Raw genomic sequence first — 20434 nt, forward strand, 5'->3', positions numbered from 1 at the left:
CCAACCACCAGCACATGGATCGTGACAAACTGCTTTCACATCTGCTGTGCCAAAGGAGTAACCCAAATCGGTGGTTTTGTTCATCTGCAGAGTAGTCAGGAGCATGCAGACTCTGACCAGGGAACTCAGCAAGGTGTAGAACTTCCTAATTTGGACCCTCAAACAAGGAGTTTTGCCAGCCCTAAACTCCAGTTTGCCCACCCCTAGACCAGAAGTTACATCATAGCCCCACACACTGCAAAGTGTCTTCCCACCCCATTTGACCAAAAGGACTGGCAAAAACTGGAAGGAGTGTGGACCAGCAGCTAGTCAAGCAGGGAGACAGAAGAGAAGAGAGCTGATTGTTCCCAGAGCAAAGCCAGTACTAGGAGAGCTGCATTCCCAAGCAGGGTAGCTCTTGGCCCTTCCCAACCACTGAAACTGTTTGGGAAACTGAGATTAGCTAGAGAGGCCCCTCCCTCTCCTACCAAGGCAAGGAGGCTAAAACACAGACAGAGCAGCTGTGGAGAGTGTCTTCTAGCCCATGTGACCAGAAAGGGCTGGCAACAACTCAGGAAGCAGTGTAGTCCAATGATACTCAAGCCAAGAAGTGGGCAGATAGCTAAGAATCTGCAGAACAAAATTAGTGGTCCTGTTTGGTCAGGGAACTTGGGATCTGGATCAACTTGAGTTAACATAACAAAGAGCTTTACTGGCTTTAGAACTGTTTCTCCTGCCACACTCAGGAAGGGAATCTAACTCACTGCCAAGCTCACTGCTGAATATAGCTCTCAGCCTGTCTGACCAAGGGACCCAATCAGAGAACACAAGAAGCTAAGAGTTGGTTCCCTGAAAAGAAAAATAAAATTGGTAAACTCTTAGGCAGACTAACCAAGGGAAAAAGGGAAAGGGCCTAAATCAACAAAATTATAAATGAAAAAGGAGACATTCCAACTGATAACATAGTAATTCAAATTACTATAAGAGGTTACTATGAACAAATAATTCCCAACAAACTGGACAACCTAGAAGAAATGGAAACATTCTAAGACAACTTACCGAGACTAAATAAAAAAGAAACAGATACTCTGAATAGACGGCTTACTAGTAAGGAGACTGAATCAGTAATCAAAAATCTCTCAACAGAGAAAAACCCAAGACCAGATGGTGTCACTGGTGAATTTTATTAAAGAAGATCTAACACCAACCCTTCTCAAGCTCTTCCAAAAAACTGAACAAGAGGGAACAATCAAACTCATTTTATGAAGCTAGCATTATCCTGATACCAAAACCAGAAAAAGGATACTACTAGAAAACTACATATCAATATCCTTGATGAATATAAATGCAAAAATTCTCAATAAAATACTAGCAAACAAAATTCAGCAGCACATTAAATGGATCATATATGATGATCAAGTGGAACTGATCCCTGAGATGCAAGGATATTTCAAGAAAGGCAAATTAATCAATAAGATACATCACATCAGTAGAAAGAATCATGCAATCATCTCAAAATACACAGGAAAAGCATCTGACAGAATTCAACATCCATTCATGATAAAAATTCTTAACAAATCAGGTAAAGAAGGAATATATCTCAACATAATAAAGGCTGTATTTGACAAGCCCACAGCTAAAATCATTCTCAATGGTAAAAGGTTAAAAGCTCTTCCTCAAAAAAATAAAAAATAATAAAATAAGTAAATAAAAGCTCTTCCTCTAAGATCAGGAACAAGACAAGGGTGCCCATTTTCACCATTCTCATTCAACAGAAGTCCCAACAAGGGGAAAAAAGGTATTAGAGTTAGAAAGGAAGAAGTAAAACTATGTTTATTTGAGACAAAATAGTTTTATATGTAGAAAATCCTAGACTTAACTCAAAACTGTTAGATCTAATCAATGAATTCAGTGAAGATGCAAGACACAAAAAATAACACACAAAAATCAGTAGCACTAAGAATGAATCTACTAATAAAAACAACAAAGAAATCAATCCCATTTATGATAACATCAAAAACAAAATATGGGGCACTTGGGTGGCTCAGTTAGTTAAGCATCTGCCTTTGGCTCAGGTCATGTTCCCAGGGTCCTGAGATCAAGCCCCATGTCAGACTCTCTGCTTAGTGTGGGGTCTGGTTCTCCCTCTCCTCCCTACTTGTGCTTTCTCTCTCTCTCTCTCTCTCTCTCTCTTTCAAATAAATGAATAAAACCTTTAAAAAAAACAATAAAATACTTTGAAATAAATCTAACTGAAGGAGATAAAAGATCTCAACTCTGAAAACTACAGGACATGGAAAAAAGAAATTGGACAATGATGCAAATAAATGGAAAGGTATCCCATGTTCAATAATTGGAAGAATATTGTTAAAATGTCAATATTACCAAAAGCAATCTATAGAGTCAATATAAGCCCTATCAAGACTTATAGATCCCAATGACATTTATTACAGAAGCAGAAAAAAATACTCCTAAAATTTATATGGAACAACAACAAAAAAAACCCCAAATAGTCAAAGAAATCCTGAGAAAGAACAATAAAGCCAGAGCTTTTATACTTTCTGATTTCAAGCTATACTATAAAGCCATAGTGATCAAAACAATATGGTACTCACATTAAAACAGATAAATACCCTAACAACAGAATCAAGAGGCTAGAAATAAACTCACACATAGATGGTCAACTAACCTTTGACAAGTGAGCAAAAATCTCAATGGAGTAAAGACAATCTCTTCAATAAACAGTGCTGGGTAATTGGATATTCGTATGTAAAGAATGAAATTGGACCCCATGTATCACACCGTTCACAAACATTAACTCAAAATGTATTAAAGATTGGGGGTATCTGGGTGGCTCAGTTGGTTAAACTCATGTCATTATTTCAGGGTTGTGAGATTGAGCCCTGCATCACACTCTGCACTGGGCATGGAGACTGCTTAAGATTCCCTTTCTGTGCTTCCAATCTCTCCTCCCTCTCTTTAAAAAGAAAAAAAAAAGGGGGGGGGGGGGAAGAGGGGAATTAAGGACTGAAATGCATTTGTCCTAAAACCATGAAATACCCAGAAGAAAATACCTGAAACCATGAAAGCCCTAGAAGAAAATACAGGAATGGAGTTCCTTGACATGGATCTTAGCAACAAATTTTTTGAATAAGACACCAAAAGCACAAGAAACAAATAAAAAACACTTGGTACTACATCAAATTAAAAAGTTTCTGAACAGCAAAAGAAATCAAAAACAATGTGAAAGACAACCTACAGAATGAAAAATACTTGCAAACTGTGTAACTGATAAAGGGTTAATATCCAAAATATATAAAGAACTTATGCAACACAACAGCAAAAAACTAAGTCACTTGATACTAATGTAACACTGTATCTTAACTATACTCAAATTAAAAAAAAAATTTTTTTAACAGTCGAAGGACCTGAATGAACATTTCTTCAAAAAAGAAAATATAAGAGGATCCCTGGGTGGCTCAGTGGTTTGGCATTTGCCACCAGCCCAGGGCATGATCCCGGAGTCCCAGGATTGAGGCTACATTGGGCTCCCTTCATGGAGCCTGCTTCTCCCTCTGCCCGTGTCTCTGACTCACTCGCTCTCTATCTCTCATGAATAAATAAATAAAATCTTAAAAAAAAAAAAAAGGAAAATATAAGAGGCCAACAGACACATGAAAAGATTCTCAATATAGTTATTAGGTAAATGCAAATTAAAACCACAATGAGATCACCTCATACCTGTCAGAATGGCCACCATTAGGAATAAGAGCGGGGCAGGGGGGTTGGGGGAGAGATGACAAATGCTAGTGTGGATTTGGAGAAAGGAAACCCCATTGGTGGGATTGTAAACTTTCAGCCACTATGGAAAACAGTATGGAGGAAGCTCAAAAACTCAAACACAGAACCACAATATGATCCAGCAATTCCACTTCTGTGGATATATACAAGGGAAATGAAAACAGCGACTCAAAAAGATAACTGCACCACCCATATTCATAGCAGCACTGTTTATTATAGCCAAGACATGGATGCAAACCAAATGTCCACTTGTGGATGAATGGATAAAGAAGCTGTGGTATTCTTATACAATGAAATATTAGTCAACCATGAAAAAGCAAGAAAATCTTATCACTTACAGCAACACGGAAGGACTTTAAGGGTATTACGCTAGGTGGAATAAGCCACACAGAGAAAGACAAATACTATACGATCTCACTTACATGTGGACTATTACAAAAAAAAAAAAAAAAAAAACTCAGAAAAGGATAGAAAGAACAGATTTGTGGTTGGGGGAAAGGAAATTGAAGGGAAGGGGTCAGGTGGTAAAAAGGCACAAGCTTCCATCATAAGAGAAATAAATATTAGGGATGTAATGTACTCCCATCTCTCAAGCCCTTCTCATATCCTTAAAAAATCATTCCTTGGGAGAACTATTACTACTGGAGGGATTGTGTCACATTCTTCAGGAAACTGGCAGAGTGAGGGTAGAAGCACTGACTTAAATTACATTAATGGCTATTGTCTTCCTATTTGTAGATACGGTAACACATCTATTGCCCCTAAATGAACTGCCTTCCAACCTGAAAAGTAGAGTTGACTAATCAGCGTGCACTTTTTGTAGACGTACTAAAGACTTACTGACAACTACTGATATTCGGCATACATTTTTACACTCTTCTTGCAAATCACTGCCTTTCAGTTAATGTATCCATTTGTCAGAGTCAAGTTACAACCAAAATAACTGGCTTATAGCCTTCCTTAGTTATTTATACTATAGTTCTGAGGATAAATTCTGTTTTCCTTGACTGGACTTGAATGTTTCCCAAATTTGTTAAGCAACATATTTACCTTATGATTAAATATTTCTGTAGAAGACCATGTTCACTTTCTTAATACTGATTTTTACTCTTTTAGCAACTTGATGATTTTCCTTGATCTTATCCACCAATTTCAAGGGTCCTCTGTATAATCACTACATGCATCAAGAGTTAAAGAAACATCCTCTTACATAACAAATTTAAATAGTTATTAATAATTTTGCCCATTAAAAATTGTATGATCAGCACTATAATGTATAGGTCTATAGAATTAATGTATGTGGCTTTCCTTTCATGTTTTAATGGCTGCACACCATGAAGCTAACCAGTCATGATTTCTGTTTTTAGAGCTTTACAAAGTAATAAAAACAATAATGATCATTTGGATAGATTTCTTTGGTTAATAAAATACCTTCCTATATATTACTAATCCTTCAAACATTCCTATAAAACAATCCTTATGACCAAGTAAAAACTAAAAGCACTATGACAAAAATGGCTCATTCAAGAACATTTATTTAAGAGTGAGAGTAGAGATTGTATGCAAACTCGGTCTCTCGGTCTTCCAAATGCTATGGAATTCGACTGTGGTAATAGTTGCACAACTTTGTACCTATGTTAAAAGCCAGTGGACTATACATTAAAGTGGTACATTTTATGGTATGTGAATTACACATCAACTTTAAAGAAAAAAGAAGAGGCCCATCTGTTTGTTCTGAGATGGTATGTATCCTCCAAAATACATTAAATGAAAAAGGCATAAAATCTCTGAAAGAATACATAGGCAACCAGCAACATTATTTTCTAAGAGTAGAGGTACTGGAATAGTGGGGGACAAGGCTGTGCTGGAAGGGAAACCTACCTTTCCATATACCCTTTTGTACTTCTAAATTTTATACAGAGTGCAAGTATTACCACTTGTAATTTTTTTTATTGAAAAGAAAAAAAGAAACACTCTGATGCTTTATCTTTAGTCTTAAGGTTTATATTAAAAGATTATCTTCATTTTCTCCTGTAATAATATTAGTATACATCAAAATCAACCCCAGAACCTGAATCATCTAACCACAAGAAATACAGTGTTCTCTTCTACACAATATGCCATTTTAGTTACCTCAGAGACAAAGAGTTAGCTCTGCAGAAAAGAAGTCGAAAGTTCGTTGAGAAAGTCAAAGATCATAAAACATCTGTATCATTTAACACAGAGTTCAATGCTCTATTCTGAAAGCCACATTTCCTAATCTTGTAATTCTCTTTCTATAGGATTATAGTTGTTTATTTACTCTTTATTTTCTCTTTTTTCACAGTGACTTATTTCTTTTATGTGGACACGGATATTTCATCTGCTTTCCAGAGTTCTATGTTGGATGCTACTAGAACAGATGACAATTTTTGCCGAGACTCCCAGAAACTATTTCTCATTTTGACAATTCTAAGGACATTTGTTAGATTTCTGATTGCTTTCTCACCTAATTCTGACATTGGCTTTTTGAATTAGCAAAAATCTCTCAATATTACTTGTAGACACTTGATTTTTAGTTGATCCTTTTACTGTGTAGAATCTGCTTCATACTTTGCCAAGCTGATGGCTTTGCAAGTGAATAAGAAATTTTCTGTTTGGGACACCTCGGTGGCTCAGCAGTTGAACATCTACCTTGGGCTCAAGGAGTGATCCCGGCGTTCGGGGATCAAGTCTCACATCGGGTTTCCTGCATGGAGCCTACATCTCCCTCTGCCTATGTCTCTGTGTCTCTCTCTGTCTCTCATGAATAAATAAATAAAAATCTTAAAAAAAACTTTTTTTTTCCATTTTACTGACCACATGCTATTGAGCAACAAACTCTGTTTCAAGCCATTTGGATATCTTTAGTTCTCTAGTGGTGGTTTTTACTCTTCCTTGCTTTGTGAAACAAACTTAAATAAATTAGAAACTTCAAAAGCAATGTTTGATAATTCATAATTCATAATTCAAAAGCAATGTTTGAAATCTAAATACAAAAACCACAGTTTATTTTCTATTTGAATTCTAGAATAATCTGGATCTCAAATCTAATGATTACCAAAGAAACAATCAAAGTGTCTGAACTTAAATTCTCAAGAAAGCAGAGTGGACATGTCAAAAGTTAAAAGATATTTTAGGTAGAATTTAAATATTCAGAAAAAGGCTCTGGGAAGTAGTGTACTAAGAGAAAACAGGGAGGATGACAGACTGTCACACAGATTTCCAGAATGAATTCTGCTTTTATCTCTTACTGTGGTGAACTACACTGATAGGTTTTCTCATAGTAAACCAACCACCTTAGTCATGATACATTATTTCTTTTGTATACTATCAGATTTTATCTGTTAATATTTTTTTTTATCTGTTAATATTTTATGTATAAGTGTGTCCTCTATGGAGATCTAAAACTTTCAAAATTTCATGGGGAGCTAAATTATAAGCAGAACTACTAAGAAATTTTTTCAGAATTATAGGATATCCAAAAGAGAAAAGTGTGAGTGAATAATGTTGAATGGCATATAAGAATATGAAAATGTATTTACCATTTAATTCTTACCATTATTAAACATTTTTTAATAAGCTGGTTCACTTGTTAGCTCATAGATGAGTAAAGATTCATAAAAGATCACTAGTATTGTATCAAAACAATTTAAAGAAACTGAAAGGCAGACAAGAAATCAGAATTAGCCTTCATTAAAAAAACAACAAAACCCACAAAACTACATAAGGCTGTTTACTTCCACCATTTTTTGTTGTAATGAAAATGATACAGAATATTAAAACTGAAAGAACAAAAGTACATACCTGTCTTCTATACTCTAGAAGAGAGTCATACAGCTTCCACCCGTTTTCAGGGAATATTTCTTTGTATTCAAAAGCAAAAAGAGGCTACAAAGCAGTAAACAGAATTAACAGCTACAAAGAGACATTTCAGGAGGTAATGAATCAGAAATGTATCCTTATCACACCCAAAATTTTCATTTACTTATCTGCAAGGACTTTTTGTATCGGTGTCCTTTTTTATATTGCTCTTTTACCTCTTATTTTATAATTTTAAGTATGTCTTGTTTTTTCATATTTTCAAACACATAGAAAAGCACAGAAGCCCACCACCAAGATGTACAAATGCTAACATACCATCATAGTTCCTTTACATATCAGCTGTTCAGGTTTACTTCTAAATAATGAAAGGCTTTACATAATAAAAGACATCTTCCAATATAAATAGTTTTATATCACAGATGTCAGCAGTTAAAGAGCTGAAGTTTATGCTATATTTTCTAAAACATACTGAATAAAAATATTTTTTGTGGCATGCAGTGTACCAAAAGAAAATCTAATTTATCATTTATGTAGACAGAATGACAGAAACTATAATGGAAAACATTCAAACAAGAATCAAAAGATCAGTATTGATTCCAAATTTTACTCTCTACTAGCTGTGCCCTTGAGTTCATTGCTGGTTTCAACTCTAAAATAAGAGTAAATAATATTTACTACCACAGGGCTAATGTGGAAGTTAGATTATACAATGTTGATGGGGGGGCCTAACACCCCATCACTAGCAGAGAGCAGGAATTCAGCTAAGTATTTGCCCACTCTTTCTTCCTAAAATTGCTAGACCTAACTCTCAGCTCCTTTTAAAAAGGAGATTTCAACTCCTAATGAAGACCACAGATAGCTTTTCATCATGGGAACACCCTGGAGAGAAAAATCATATGATTATAGAATGTCCACAGGCAGGAACAGACCTTGCCAATCAGTCAGTCCAGGCTTCTCATTTCATACTAAAAAAAAAAAAAAAAAAAAGAAAAAAAACAAAACAAAAAAACACCTGTTCCAAGAGATTAGATTACACCTAACTTATACAACAGGTTTAATAGCAAAGTAGGATCGCAAATGTAGATTCTAGGTAGCCTTTCTTTACGCTGCACCCAAATTTCTTTACACCACACCAAAAGTTTCTTTACACCGCACAAAAGTTTCTTTACATCACACCAAAAATTAAGATACACATTTTTCAAAGATAAAAAACATCTTACCAGGTTATTAGAGACAGGAAATGCATATTTCATTAGATTCTCAAAGATGGATCTTCTTGTTCGCCCCTCAGGTTTATGAGCAAACCGTAAATTCCGAATATCCTAGAAAATATTTAGGTTCCAAGACATCTATAACTGTTCTTTTATTTAATGAACACAGAGGGTAACTTGGAACTATCTTGTAAAATGTTAAGGTATGTGAATGTGGAATACAAAAATAAGACAGCAGTTCCTGGAGACAGGGAAATCACAATGCCTTATTGAAAGAGAAAAAAAACACACACAAGACCCTCTAATACAAGGCAAAATTCAGAGCACAGAAATTTTATTTCTGCTTATGTGCTCAGGATAGACCAGGAAAGGAGACACCATCTGATGCATGCACTAGAGATAAAAGATATTAAATCTGAAGCTCACTATCATCACTGATACACAGCTCAGTGTATGTCCTTTCCCTATGAAAGCCCATTTTCTGTCATGAATTTCCCTATTAAAAACCTGATTAGCTCGTGTTTTATTTCCAAAGTGTCTTTGCTTCCATCATGCCCGGTCCTAACTTTCCTACTTCACATCCCTTCCCAGGGCTCATTTTCATTGGCTCTTCATAAGACTCTTCATACTAGACTGACAGAATTACACTCTACTTATACCTCTTCCTCCTCTCCACGTCTAAGTTCGTCAAACATCTCCTAGCATATGTATATGCTAAGGAAAACACGGGGGGGGCGGGGAGGAAAACACGGGGATTAAGAATAATTTCAAGACTACTCATTTTATCTAAGTGTTTTAATCTAAGGCAGAATTCAAAATAGCTTTATTATATCCCATTCTGTAAAAGTGAATACAGAGACACAGTACTCTAATGCACCTGTAGTACATGAACAAGTAGGGCATTTTATTACAAATCTGATCCAAAACTAGGACACTAGCCTTATCATACTTTAAAACAAACATGGGCCGAAACCAAAGGTAATACCTTTTTTTTCCCTCAGTATATATTTTTAAACTAGTAGATATATCCATAATCACTTCATTAATTATAGTTATCTAGAAGTACCAAAGCAGGGGCCCTACAAATGTTTGGGTTTGTTGATAATGGTCTTGTTTCAAGGAAGAAATTATATTTAACATGACCAAGATTTAAAAGTCTCCCTCTCTCGTGTCCTCTTATATTCTATGCTCTATTTACTCTTAGATTACAGAAAAGTGATCAGGAGACAATGTGCTCGACACATGGTTGACAGCTACTATACTCTTAAGAGCCCTTCTGACTATAACAGAAAGGCATAAAAATAACTATTACAAAGTCATTACCTTTATTACTAGATTCACAAAACTTCTAATATTATCATAAGAAAGTAACTTATGAATTACTAGAATTAAAATGTGCATGGGTGTTTATTAGGCCATAATGAGAACAGTGACCTACTGAGGTGACTCCAGGTATGAAATAGCTATGACTGAAAAGAATGATGAAAAATTTAGGTTTCCTTCAAGTATCAATACATTTAAGGAATATGAGTTAGACATCATCAAATTAGAACAGCAATGGGATATCTCCTCACACCTGTCAGAATTGCTAAAATCAAAAACTCAAGAAACAACAAGTGTTGGTGAGGATGTGGAGAAAAAGGAACCCTCCCTCACTCTTGATGGGAATTCAAAATGGCACAAACACTGTGGAAAACAGTATGGAGGTTACTCGAAAAATTAAAAATAGAACTATCCTACAATCCAGTAATCACATTACTGGGTATTTACACAAAGAATACAAACACACTAATTTGAATGGATACATGCTTCCCTATGTTTATTGCAGCATTATTTGCAATAGCCAAACTATGGAAGCAGTCCAAGTGTCCATCAGGGGATGAATGGATAAAGAAGATGAAGAAAATATATATATATATACACACACACATACACACACATAAAATGGTATATTACTCAAGTGTAAAAAGAATGAACTCTTACCATTTGCAATGTCATGGATGTAGTTATCTCTAACTATATTATTATATTATTATTAGTATAATATAATAATATTTAGTAGTAGTAGTATAATGCTAAGCAAAATAAGCCAGTCCGAGAAAGACAAATACCATATGATTTCACTCCTATGGAATTTAAGAAACAAAACAAATGAACAAAAGAAAAAAGAGAGACGAACCAGGAAACAGACTCTTAACTATAGAAAATCGATGGTTACCAGAGGGGAGATGAAGGAAATAGGTGATGGGGACTAAGAGTACATTTATCTTGATGAAAACTGAGTAACAAATGGAACTATTTAATCACTATATTGTCCACCCGAAACTAATACAACACTGTATATTAACTACGTTGGAATTAAAATTTTACAACAGGTAAATTCTCTGAGTTAGAGAATATTCATGGCAATAATAAATACAGGGAGGAAAATAAAATGGAGCTGATCATGAGGAAAAAAAGAATATGAGTTAGATAAGAAAATAGGAAAGGTATGTAATGTCACATTTTCCACACCATTGTTTAAGAAGCAGAAAAATTATGAGAACTATAAATAGAAAAGACAGGTGATGATGAATATATGAGAGCCAGTTCTTCCACTATGAAGTCCTATGCCTTCACTGATCAGCCCTGCTTCCAATTTGTAAATTTTTTTTTTTAATTTTTATTTATTTATGATAGTCACAGAGAGAGAGAGAGAGAGAGGCAGACACATAGGCAGAGGGAGAAGCAGGCTCCATGCACCGGGAGCCCGACGTGGGATTCGATCCCGGGTCTCCAGGATCGCACCCTGAGCTAAAGGCAGGCGCCAAACCGCTGCGCCACCCAGGGATCCCTCCAATTTGTAAATTAAAGGTAATAATGTCTATCATGCCTACTTCAGATTTTTTGAGGCTCAGCATGAAATAATCAATGTCAAAGTACCTTGTACGAGGTCCAAAAGAATTCAAGCCTAATTCATAACAGATCACCTTTTATTACCCCTAAATGTTAAGTCTTCTAGAATGATATTTCAGTATGAAATGTATTTGACTGTTTGGAAACCAGTTTCTACCTATAGGCTCTATTTAATAGAAAGCTTTTCAAAACAAATAAAATCACATAAATATAACATTTACCTTACACACAGTCTCCAGTCCATAAGAATTTTCACCTCGACTAGAAGCACCGCCAATTTTTTCTACTCTACTTATTACACCAAGAGAGGCATCCAGGACAAATGGGGGATCCTAAAGGAAGGAAAGAAATAAACTATTAAAACTGAGCAATTGATTCTGTACAATTATCTTAATTAGAAATGCCTGAATTAAAAATGAGCAAAAATGAACAAAACTGCGAACAACACACAGATGTACATATAAAAATCTAATTCAACAAGTCTTACCCGTTCCATGCTTTTAAAATATAACCTGTAATTGGTGACAGTCAGAGTTCCTCGTACAGCACCAGTGAATGGACATATATAAGTTACATCTTTGGCTGCAAAAACAAAGAGTCCACATTTTAGTATATATCATGCACTATTAAAAACTGCACTTTCATCTCTTCACAAGTGAAATGTACTAAAATCCTGACTGCTGTTCTAACCTATGCTCAAATATCACAGAGTCAGTGTCCCAACAGAACTCAGAAGCCAAATCTAGGCTTGCGACCATGCAGAAACTTGGCAAGGACTAAAGAGGCAGAGATACCCCCTACCCTCAGACAGGAGACAAGGCTAGCCACTACCCCTGCTGGATAAAACACTTGTGGAAGTTGGAGTAGTGGTGGGAGGGTAGTAGTAAAGTGGTTAATAACAGCAAATGTCTCAAGCCACAGTCACCAGTCATCACAGTTTCTAGATCACCTCACCAATCTCCTGGTTGTCTTCTGCTCGGTCTGATTTGTCAACATTCCTCTAAAAATATATCTGTAATATATGATACCAGAAACTCCTGACTTGATTATACTAACAGGGAAAATATTGTCAGAGAAATGCAATGTATATGAAACTATAATTTCTTAGAAAGATAATAGTAAAATAAGAGAATATTATATTCCTGACCAAACAACTGATGTCGAACCTTGTAGACAAATAACTATGAACATTGTTCTATTAAATGATAATTGATGAATCTACACCGCATAATGCTTTTTAAACATTCCTTAAGCAAGATAACTCAGCTACCACTAGCTCAAAATAATATTTAATATGGTAGAGTTCATAAGCCCACTCCAAACTTTTTCACACCTTAAGATATTCATAAATCCCTGGTATGTCATTACAGCAGCAAACGAATAAATAAAGAAGTATCTTCATCACTCCAGAGAGGAAGGCACTACTAGGAGGAACAAATTGCTAAGAACTTTCCAAGGACATAAAACACATTTAATAAATTATTACAACTTCCTGACCTTGCTTTTTACTCACCATTTCGAAGGACTGAACACTTTTTATGCAAGCTAAAATGAGACTGATCTTATAACAAACATTTCTAACCTTCAAAATCTTCCCTCAGGAATGTTCAAGAATGAGCTACATTTTTTTGAATTCTTTCCAATGCATGTTTCATTTAGAGGGACGTCTTTAAAATTAAATAAACCCGGGCAGCCCTGGTGGCTTAGCAGTTTAGCGCCTCCTTCAGCCCAGGGCATGATCCTGGAGACCCAGGATCAAGTCCCATGTCAGGCTCCCTGCATGGAGCCTGCTTCTCCCTCTGCCTCTGTCTCTGCCTCTTTCTCTCTCTCTCTGTATCTCTCATGAATTAATTAATTAATTAATTAAATTAACCCATTATTATGGAAAGATACACAAACCTGCCTTGCATATATTTTCTTGCTCTCATAAATTTTCACCTCAAGTAGAGAAGTTTTATTTTTTTTTTATTTATTTTTTTTTTTTTTAGAGAAGTTTTATTAAATGTTACTAAAACACTTCTGGATTCTTTCCAGAGCCAGTTTTCTTACTCACACAAGAAAATCAACCTCATTATTCTATATGCTAATACAAGAAATGTCCCTGTTAGTCCCATGTTTTTGTTACACCTTACCCTTTGATAATATTCATCAAAGTACTTCCAAAATTGAAAGTACTATACATACATAAGGGTTTTTATCTCTGTTACTGTTATCATCAATCATTAGGCTCTGCTCTGTTCTGTCCTCTTTACCTTTCCTCCTCAGGCTGGCAGCTGAAGAGAGAGTCTATGCTTAGCAGGGTTTGCATCAGGCAGATGAGACATTCTGACCGGAAACCATACTAGAGCAAATGATAATAGTAACCACCAGCTCTGATGGCCTAGCACTTCAAAATTTATGAAATATTTTTCACCTTGAGCACTTCCTTTAACCTCAATATACCAAACCTTGTATATAAGACCTATAATTATACCTACAAATTTTAAATGAGAATACCTGGGCTCAGAGAAGCATAACAAATAGCCTAATATTTCAGAACCAGGAACTGCTAAGATTAAGACTTGAATGCAGTTCCTCTGATGACAAATTCAAGTCTCTTTCCATCACACAATGCAAAGCCAAGCCGCTTAACATAGCACCATCTGACTCCTGTGTTAAAGGTTGAAACACTGGACTCTGGGGCTCTCTCTTCTCCTGATATGCCCAGGCCACGATACTCTGAGACTGTTACTTCCTTAAAAGCACGCTGTGATGTTCCTAACACTAACTTAAAAAACTAAACTGCAGGGAACCCTGGGTGGTGCAGCGGTTTGGGGCCTGCCTTTGGCCCGGGGCGCGATCCTGGAGACCCGGGATCGAATCCCACATCGGGCTCCCGGTACATGGAGCCTGCTTCTCCCTCTGCCTGTGTCTCTGCCTCTCTCTCTCTCTCTCTCTCTCTATCATAAATAAATAAATAAAAATTAAAAAAAAAAACCTAAACTGCAGATTGACATTAGACCAACTAAACATCGAATGTCTTTTCTACAGGAATTAACATATTCTAGATCATTCTAGCCTTACGCTTTACGTTAAATATCATTTTTACATACCATCAAGTCTAGATTATTTTGAATCAGAATATTTAATATATTAGGAATTCCTCTAAATTCTGCAATATTGGTACTGCCTAGTGGTACCAAAAGAGCTTAGATTTACTAACCCTCTCAAATTTTCACTGAGTTCATGGGAAGAAGCCATATTTTCTGTGAGGTAGGCTAAAGTGACCTTGAAAATACATATCTATAAGGACATAAAATTTATACAGACAAATGTAATAGATAAGAGCATACAATCTGTACAGAAAAAGAGGCACAAAAACATACTCTAAGTAATACAATGAAAGGGAAGTCCATCCAGGTGTAGGATCCTAAAATGTCTGAGGAACATAGGCATGTGAGTTATGCCCCAATGGCAGGTAACCTTTAGATGGGCAAAAATGGTGAGATGGCACTCAATGCACAGGAAGAACTGAATCCAAGATACAGAAGTAGAGAAGTAAAGGACCTACCTGGACAAAGATAAATATACAGTCTGGCTTGCTCTAGTTCACACAGTACCACACTCTCTTCATTCCTCAACTTCCCTCGCTGGCTCCTCTTCTACCACACATTATAAATTGATAGTAAAATGAAAGTTGGTGTTTTTTTGGTTAAGAAGCCCTTTACTTTATTCTCCTAATAGTTTATTCTCCCAAAGCTATGGTATTTTGTAGACTACCACACAGATTTAACAAAGTAAAAGCATGAAGACAAAAAAAAAATATCTTAAATGCCTGTTGCCAGTCCATACAATAAGTTAATGCTTAGTTCTTTAGGCTGCAAAAGAAAAGCACTTACATGGAAACAGCTTGCTTTGCAATGGAGATGAAATATTTTCATCCAAAAATTGACACAAGTTTATTCAGAGTAGAAAAAGTAAGGGAAACAAAAAGAATGTATTTTAAGAAAAATCACTTGTACAAAGTAACAATTTAATGTTTTATCTAGGCAAACCAGTCATTCAAAAAAAAAAAAAGTCTTCAGTCATTCAAAACAACGAAATATTCTTTTGAAAATTCAGCAAAGGGACGCCTGGGTGGCTCAGTGGTTGAGCATCTGCCTTCAGCTCAGGGCATGATCCTGGAGTTCCGGGATCGAGTCCCCACATCGGGCTCAATGCATGGAGCCTGCTACTCCCTCTGCCTATGTCTCTGCCTCTCTCTCTGTGTCTCTCATGAATAAATAAATTTTAAAAAGAAAAGAAAGAAAGAAAAGAAAAGAAAAGAAAAGAAAAGAAAAGAAAAGAAGAGAAGAGAAGAGAAGAGAAGAGAAGAGAAGAGAAGAGAAGAAAAGAAAAGAAAAGAAAAGAAAAGAAAAGAAAAGAAAAGAAAAGAAAATTCAGCGTTTAAAAAAAAAGCCACCTACTTTGAATGAATGTAAAGCAATCCAGGGAAGAAGCATAATATATTTGAATTTGCATGTTTCCCTAAAGTCCAACTACAAACATAACCAATAGGTGTGGTAGATCTAGGCTCAGAGGACACACCAAATGTTGGGAAGATTGGCAGCAATGAACGCGGCCGGACAGGTGGTATCTTGGACAGTGAACCTGGTCTCTATACATCAAGAGTACTAATAATCTGTGCACTCAGAAAGGAGAAAGAAATTCAACAAAAAATACCATTACAGACCCATGTCTTTAATATTTTCTCCTGGAAGCAAGGGTGGTTCTTCCATTTCTGCTAATTTGTTAGATTCCCTCAGGACCTGGATTGGAAACGGGAGGAGGGAGCAAGAAAAGAAACATGTTTTATTCAAAGGCTATTTTTTTACTCAAATTTCAGTTGAGCATGCTTGCTTTTAATTTAAAGGTATAACATTATATCACAGATGCAACTTTAAATCAAATTATAAAAATTGTGGTATTGGCACGTATAACATGTGAAGTTGCTATTTTTCTACACAGCATTTCCTAAGTGCCTACCTTCATGCACAGTACCATATAAAACACCTGACACGTTTTCTCAATGTATTCCACAACAGCCCTATAAAGGGTAGGTGTTATTATCCTCATTTCCTAAATGAGGAAAAACGAGCCAGAAGGGACAATTAACTTGGTCAAGATCACTCAGCTAACAAGTTAGAATCTAGATATGAATTACAGTTAGGGAACTGCACAGCCCATGTTCTTTCCATCTAGCCATGCCCAGGGGCCTTAGTTCAAACCCAGATAAAATCAAGCTCTGATGTAGATTTAATGTTTAGAGAATTTGCAAATGATGGTGATAAAGTATCTTGTTGAAAAAGACTTATTAAATAGATTAAAATCATAATCAACAACTGTTACTGAACACGACACTAGATTCCAAGAATGTAAAGATAGAGAAATACAATTATATAATGGATTGACAACCCAAATAAGATACAAACACATACACACACACGTTGTCATATGCTAAATATAAATACATCCCCCTAGCCACTACCATGAGCCTCCTCACCTCCACCTCTTTCACAACCAAACAATAGTGGTCATTGTCTCCAATTTTTTAGCTCCCAGTAATTCCATGACATTCTGCAATCTGGCTTTGCCATCTAACCCAACCCTTCCAAGGAACCCATGTTCTTCCCAATGACCTCATTATTAAAGAAAATGAACATTTCTCAGTCTTTATTTTTATCTCTCAACTACATTTGACACTACCTACACTTGTCTGCTTCTGAAGGCACACTGTCCTATTAAACTCTTCCTTCTTGACCATTCTCTTTCATTTGACCTTTAATTCCCTTTTCTCAACCTTCCCTGTTCCTCAGAGGTTTGTCTGTATCTCACTTTACTCACTTCCTGATATCTTATACCTTATCTATGACTTCACCTAACTTCAATCTACAATGCCAACTGAGATTTTTTTTGGGACACTAGGTTCCATTCGTCCAAATGCTAATGTTCCTCCTCATTCAGATGTCCCCCAGACACCTGAACTCAAAAGATCTCAAACTGACCTTTGTTCCAAACTTAGCAAAGGACACAGCATCAATTTGGTTTAGGCTAAGCCAGTTTGAGGTCAGGGCAGAGCAGTGGTCTCTGCGCAGTCAGGTCTTCTGCTTCAACCCTGACTCATTTCATTAGACTTAAAAAAAAAAAAAAAAAAAAAGACCACTAGAAAAAAGATTCTCAAAGATTTGTTTTAAGTAACTTTTGACTTTTATTTCCTTCAGTCCGAAAAATAGACTTAGAGTCTTCAAAACAAGGGAAAGAGGAAGAAAAAAAACCACTGCTGCTTTAAAGGTCACCTTCTTGGAGGCCCTCACACTTGGGTAGAGGTCTCTTAAGCAGGATCTCCTATCTGGCACTTACCACACCACTCCTAACCACTTATCTGTTCTCCTGCTACCAGACCCTGAGAGAAGAGATATATCTTTAGAATACCAGATAGAAATATAACACGAGCCACATATGTAATTTTTAATTATCTATATAGTCACATTAAACAAAGAAAAATAGGCAAAATTCATTCTAATAATATATTTTATTTAATCTAATAAGTAAAAAATATTGTCATTTCAACATGTCATACTCATTTTTGAAGTATTAATGATATATTTTATATTATTTTATTCATATACACCTTAGAAATCAGAGTGTATTTTCTACTTATAGCATATCTCAGTCTAGCACATTTCAAGTGCTCAATAGCCATATTTCCAGTGATGCTCATACTAGGCAGTACTAATCTAATGAATTTAATTCTTCTTGATAATTAAGTCATTCCTTAGTTTAAGTTAGGTGCTCAGGGAGGATTAGATAAAAGGGTTAGACATTGCCACAGCCCGGTGTTCACCTAAGGCCAATAAACTAAGGTCTATAAAGAATAAATTAATTCTGTTCAATAAAGTTGCAGTCTAAATAAATTATAACATACTTTCAAAAGTTTAATTGTTTCATAAAGTAATCTTAATGCAATACCTAAAGAACTAAAATATATACATATTTTTTATATTCCACATTCGAAAATTAATAAAATGTCATATTTTTGAATGGCACCTAGTTGCCAGTTCCTGATATAGCCTTTTATGAAGTCATAGAAGAAAGAAAGAGATCAGAAGGAGGGAGGGAGAAAAAGATAGAGGAAGAGAAAGAGGAAGGATGAGCCTATGAAGATGCAGAAAAGCAGGTTATAAACTTGAAATATGCAAATATATAGACTTTTCCTGGGTTCCAATCCCATCTAAGTACATGCTAAGTACTCTTGGGCAGAGTGCTCAACTTCGTTATGCCTCTATAAAATGGTAATAATACTACTGCCCCACAAAACTGTTAAATGAGTTAATACATTTAAAGCATTTATACCAGGGTCAACACATAATATATAACTTAATAAATATTTTCTATTAATCACAATAATAGAAATTCAGACTAACAACTGATGACTAAAATCTGGTAAAATTTTCTACTAATCATGAAAACAACAGAATTAGATTGAAATACACAAATAGGACACCTGGGTGGCTCACTCAGTTAAGTGTCTGCCTTCAGCTCAGTTCACAGATCCTGGAGTGCTGGGATGGAGCCCCGCATCAGGCTTCCTGCTCAGTGGGGAGTCTGCTTCTCTCTCTCTCTCTCTCTCTCTCTCTCTCTCTCTCTCTCCCTGCCCCTCCTCCCTGCTTGTGCTCTCTCTCAGGCTTTATCTCAAATCTTTTTAAAAAGGTACAAATAACACAGTACAAAAAAGAACCAAAATCAAACATTCAATATGTGAAAGATCATTTAAAATGCTTTATCCTTTGCCCTCATCTACCACCAGACTTGGAAATACAAAGATTATGTCACTACAAAGCCACAGGAATTCCCACACCGCACGGCTATACATCCTTGTAGCTGCTACGGTGTTGTTCATCACACTTCCACTCTTTCTAGATTTCTACACTCAGAAGAAAACTGCCAACCTCAGATAATGTGTGTTGTATACAGGGATAGAGAGGAAGGCAGTTCTGGCACAAACACACAGTGTACGGAAGGCATAATCTTCAAAGTAAAGCTTTATAAAGTGAGAAAATAGACAGGGAAATTCATGCAAGTAGTGCATGTTCAGAGCCGTAGGCTCTCTTATACTTGCACTGACAAGAATGTCAGAGAGCAAGGCAATGAAGAAAAGCTAGTCAAGATCCCATATCTGCCCAGAAAAACTGCCCAAGATGGCAGACTTTTAACACTTAGGCATACACTAGAGGATATACATAAACAACTCACTTTAGAGCTGAAGATACGAAAAGGACCCAAATGAGTAAACAGAGCAGGGCCAAGGGCAATCCAGACCCTTTGTTGGCAAACACTGATTATGAACAAACTTATCCTTAAATAGAAGAGAAAAAAAACAGAGCCTAGAAAAAAGGATTATTTGGCAAGGAAAATGAGGTATCAGCCTGAGGCTCAACAAAAAAGCAGTCTTCTGAAAAGAATTCTCTATAGCCATTAGTAGAAACATTTATAAGCTATTTGGTATAACCAAAAGGAAATCGACCATATTCCTTAAGAAATAAAAACAGGAAGTCATAAGGAGAGACACAATGAGACTCAAAAAAATGGGTAAGATAAAGAATTATTGCAAAAATTTAAAATGTAGTAATAAAATTTGTGTTGGAAATAATAAAGAACTGAATTGATTATTCAGAAAACAGCATTTA

At 35.9% G+C, this 20434-nt stretch overlaps 1 protein-coding gene across 6 annotated transcripts in view; it reads right to left on the reverse strand.

Moving 5' to 3' along the window:
* MTMR2 (myotubularin related protein 2) overlaps positions 1-20434 on the reverse strand; it is a 120910-nt gene that overhangs the window by 32795 nt on the left and 67681 nt on the right. For 5 of the 6 annotated variants that reach the window (XM_041730783.1, XM_041730780.1, XM_041730782.1 and 2 more), the window contains 5 exons: positions 16441-16516; positions 12217-12311; positions 11951-12061; positions 8844-8945; positions 7606-7689 (listed from right to left, as the gene is read on the reverse strand). In XM_041730783.1, the coding sequence (XP_041586717.1) occupies positions 7606-7689; positions 8844-8945; positions 11951-12061; positions 12217-12311; positions 16441-16486 (438 nt within the window). In that variant the 5' untranslated portion in view covers positions 16487-16516. The remainder of the gene's footprint in view (positions 1-7605; positions 7690-8843; positions 8946-11950; positions 12062-12216; positions 12312-16440; positions 16517-20434) is intronic. The other variant, XM_041730784.1, reaches the window with a different exon arrangement.

Source organism: Vulpes lagopus, chromosome 15, assembly GCF_018345385.1.
Source record: "Vulpes lagopus strain Blue_001 chromosome 15, ASM1834538v1, whole genome shotgun sequence".
NCBI lineage: Eukaryota > Metazoa > Chordata > Mammalia > Carnivora > Canidae > Vulpes > Vulpes lagopus.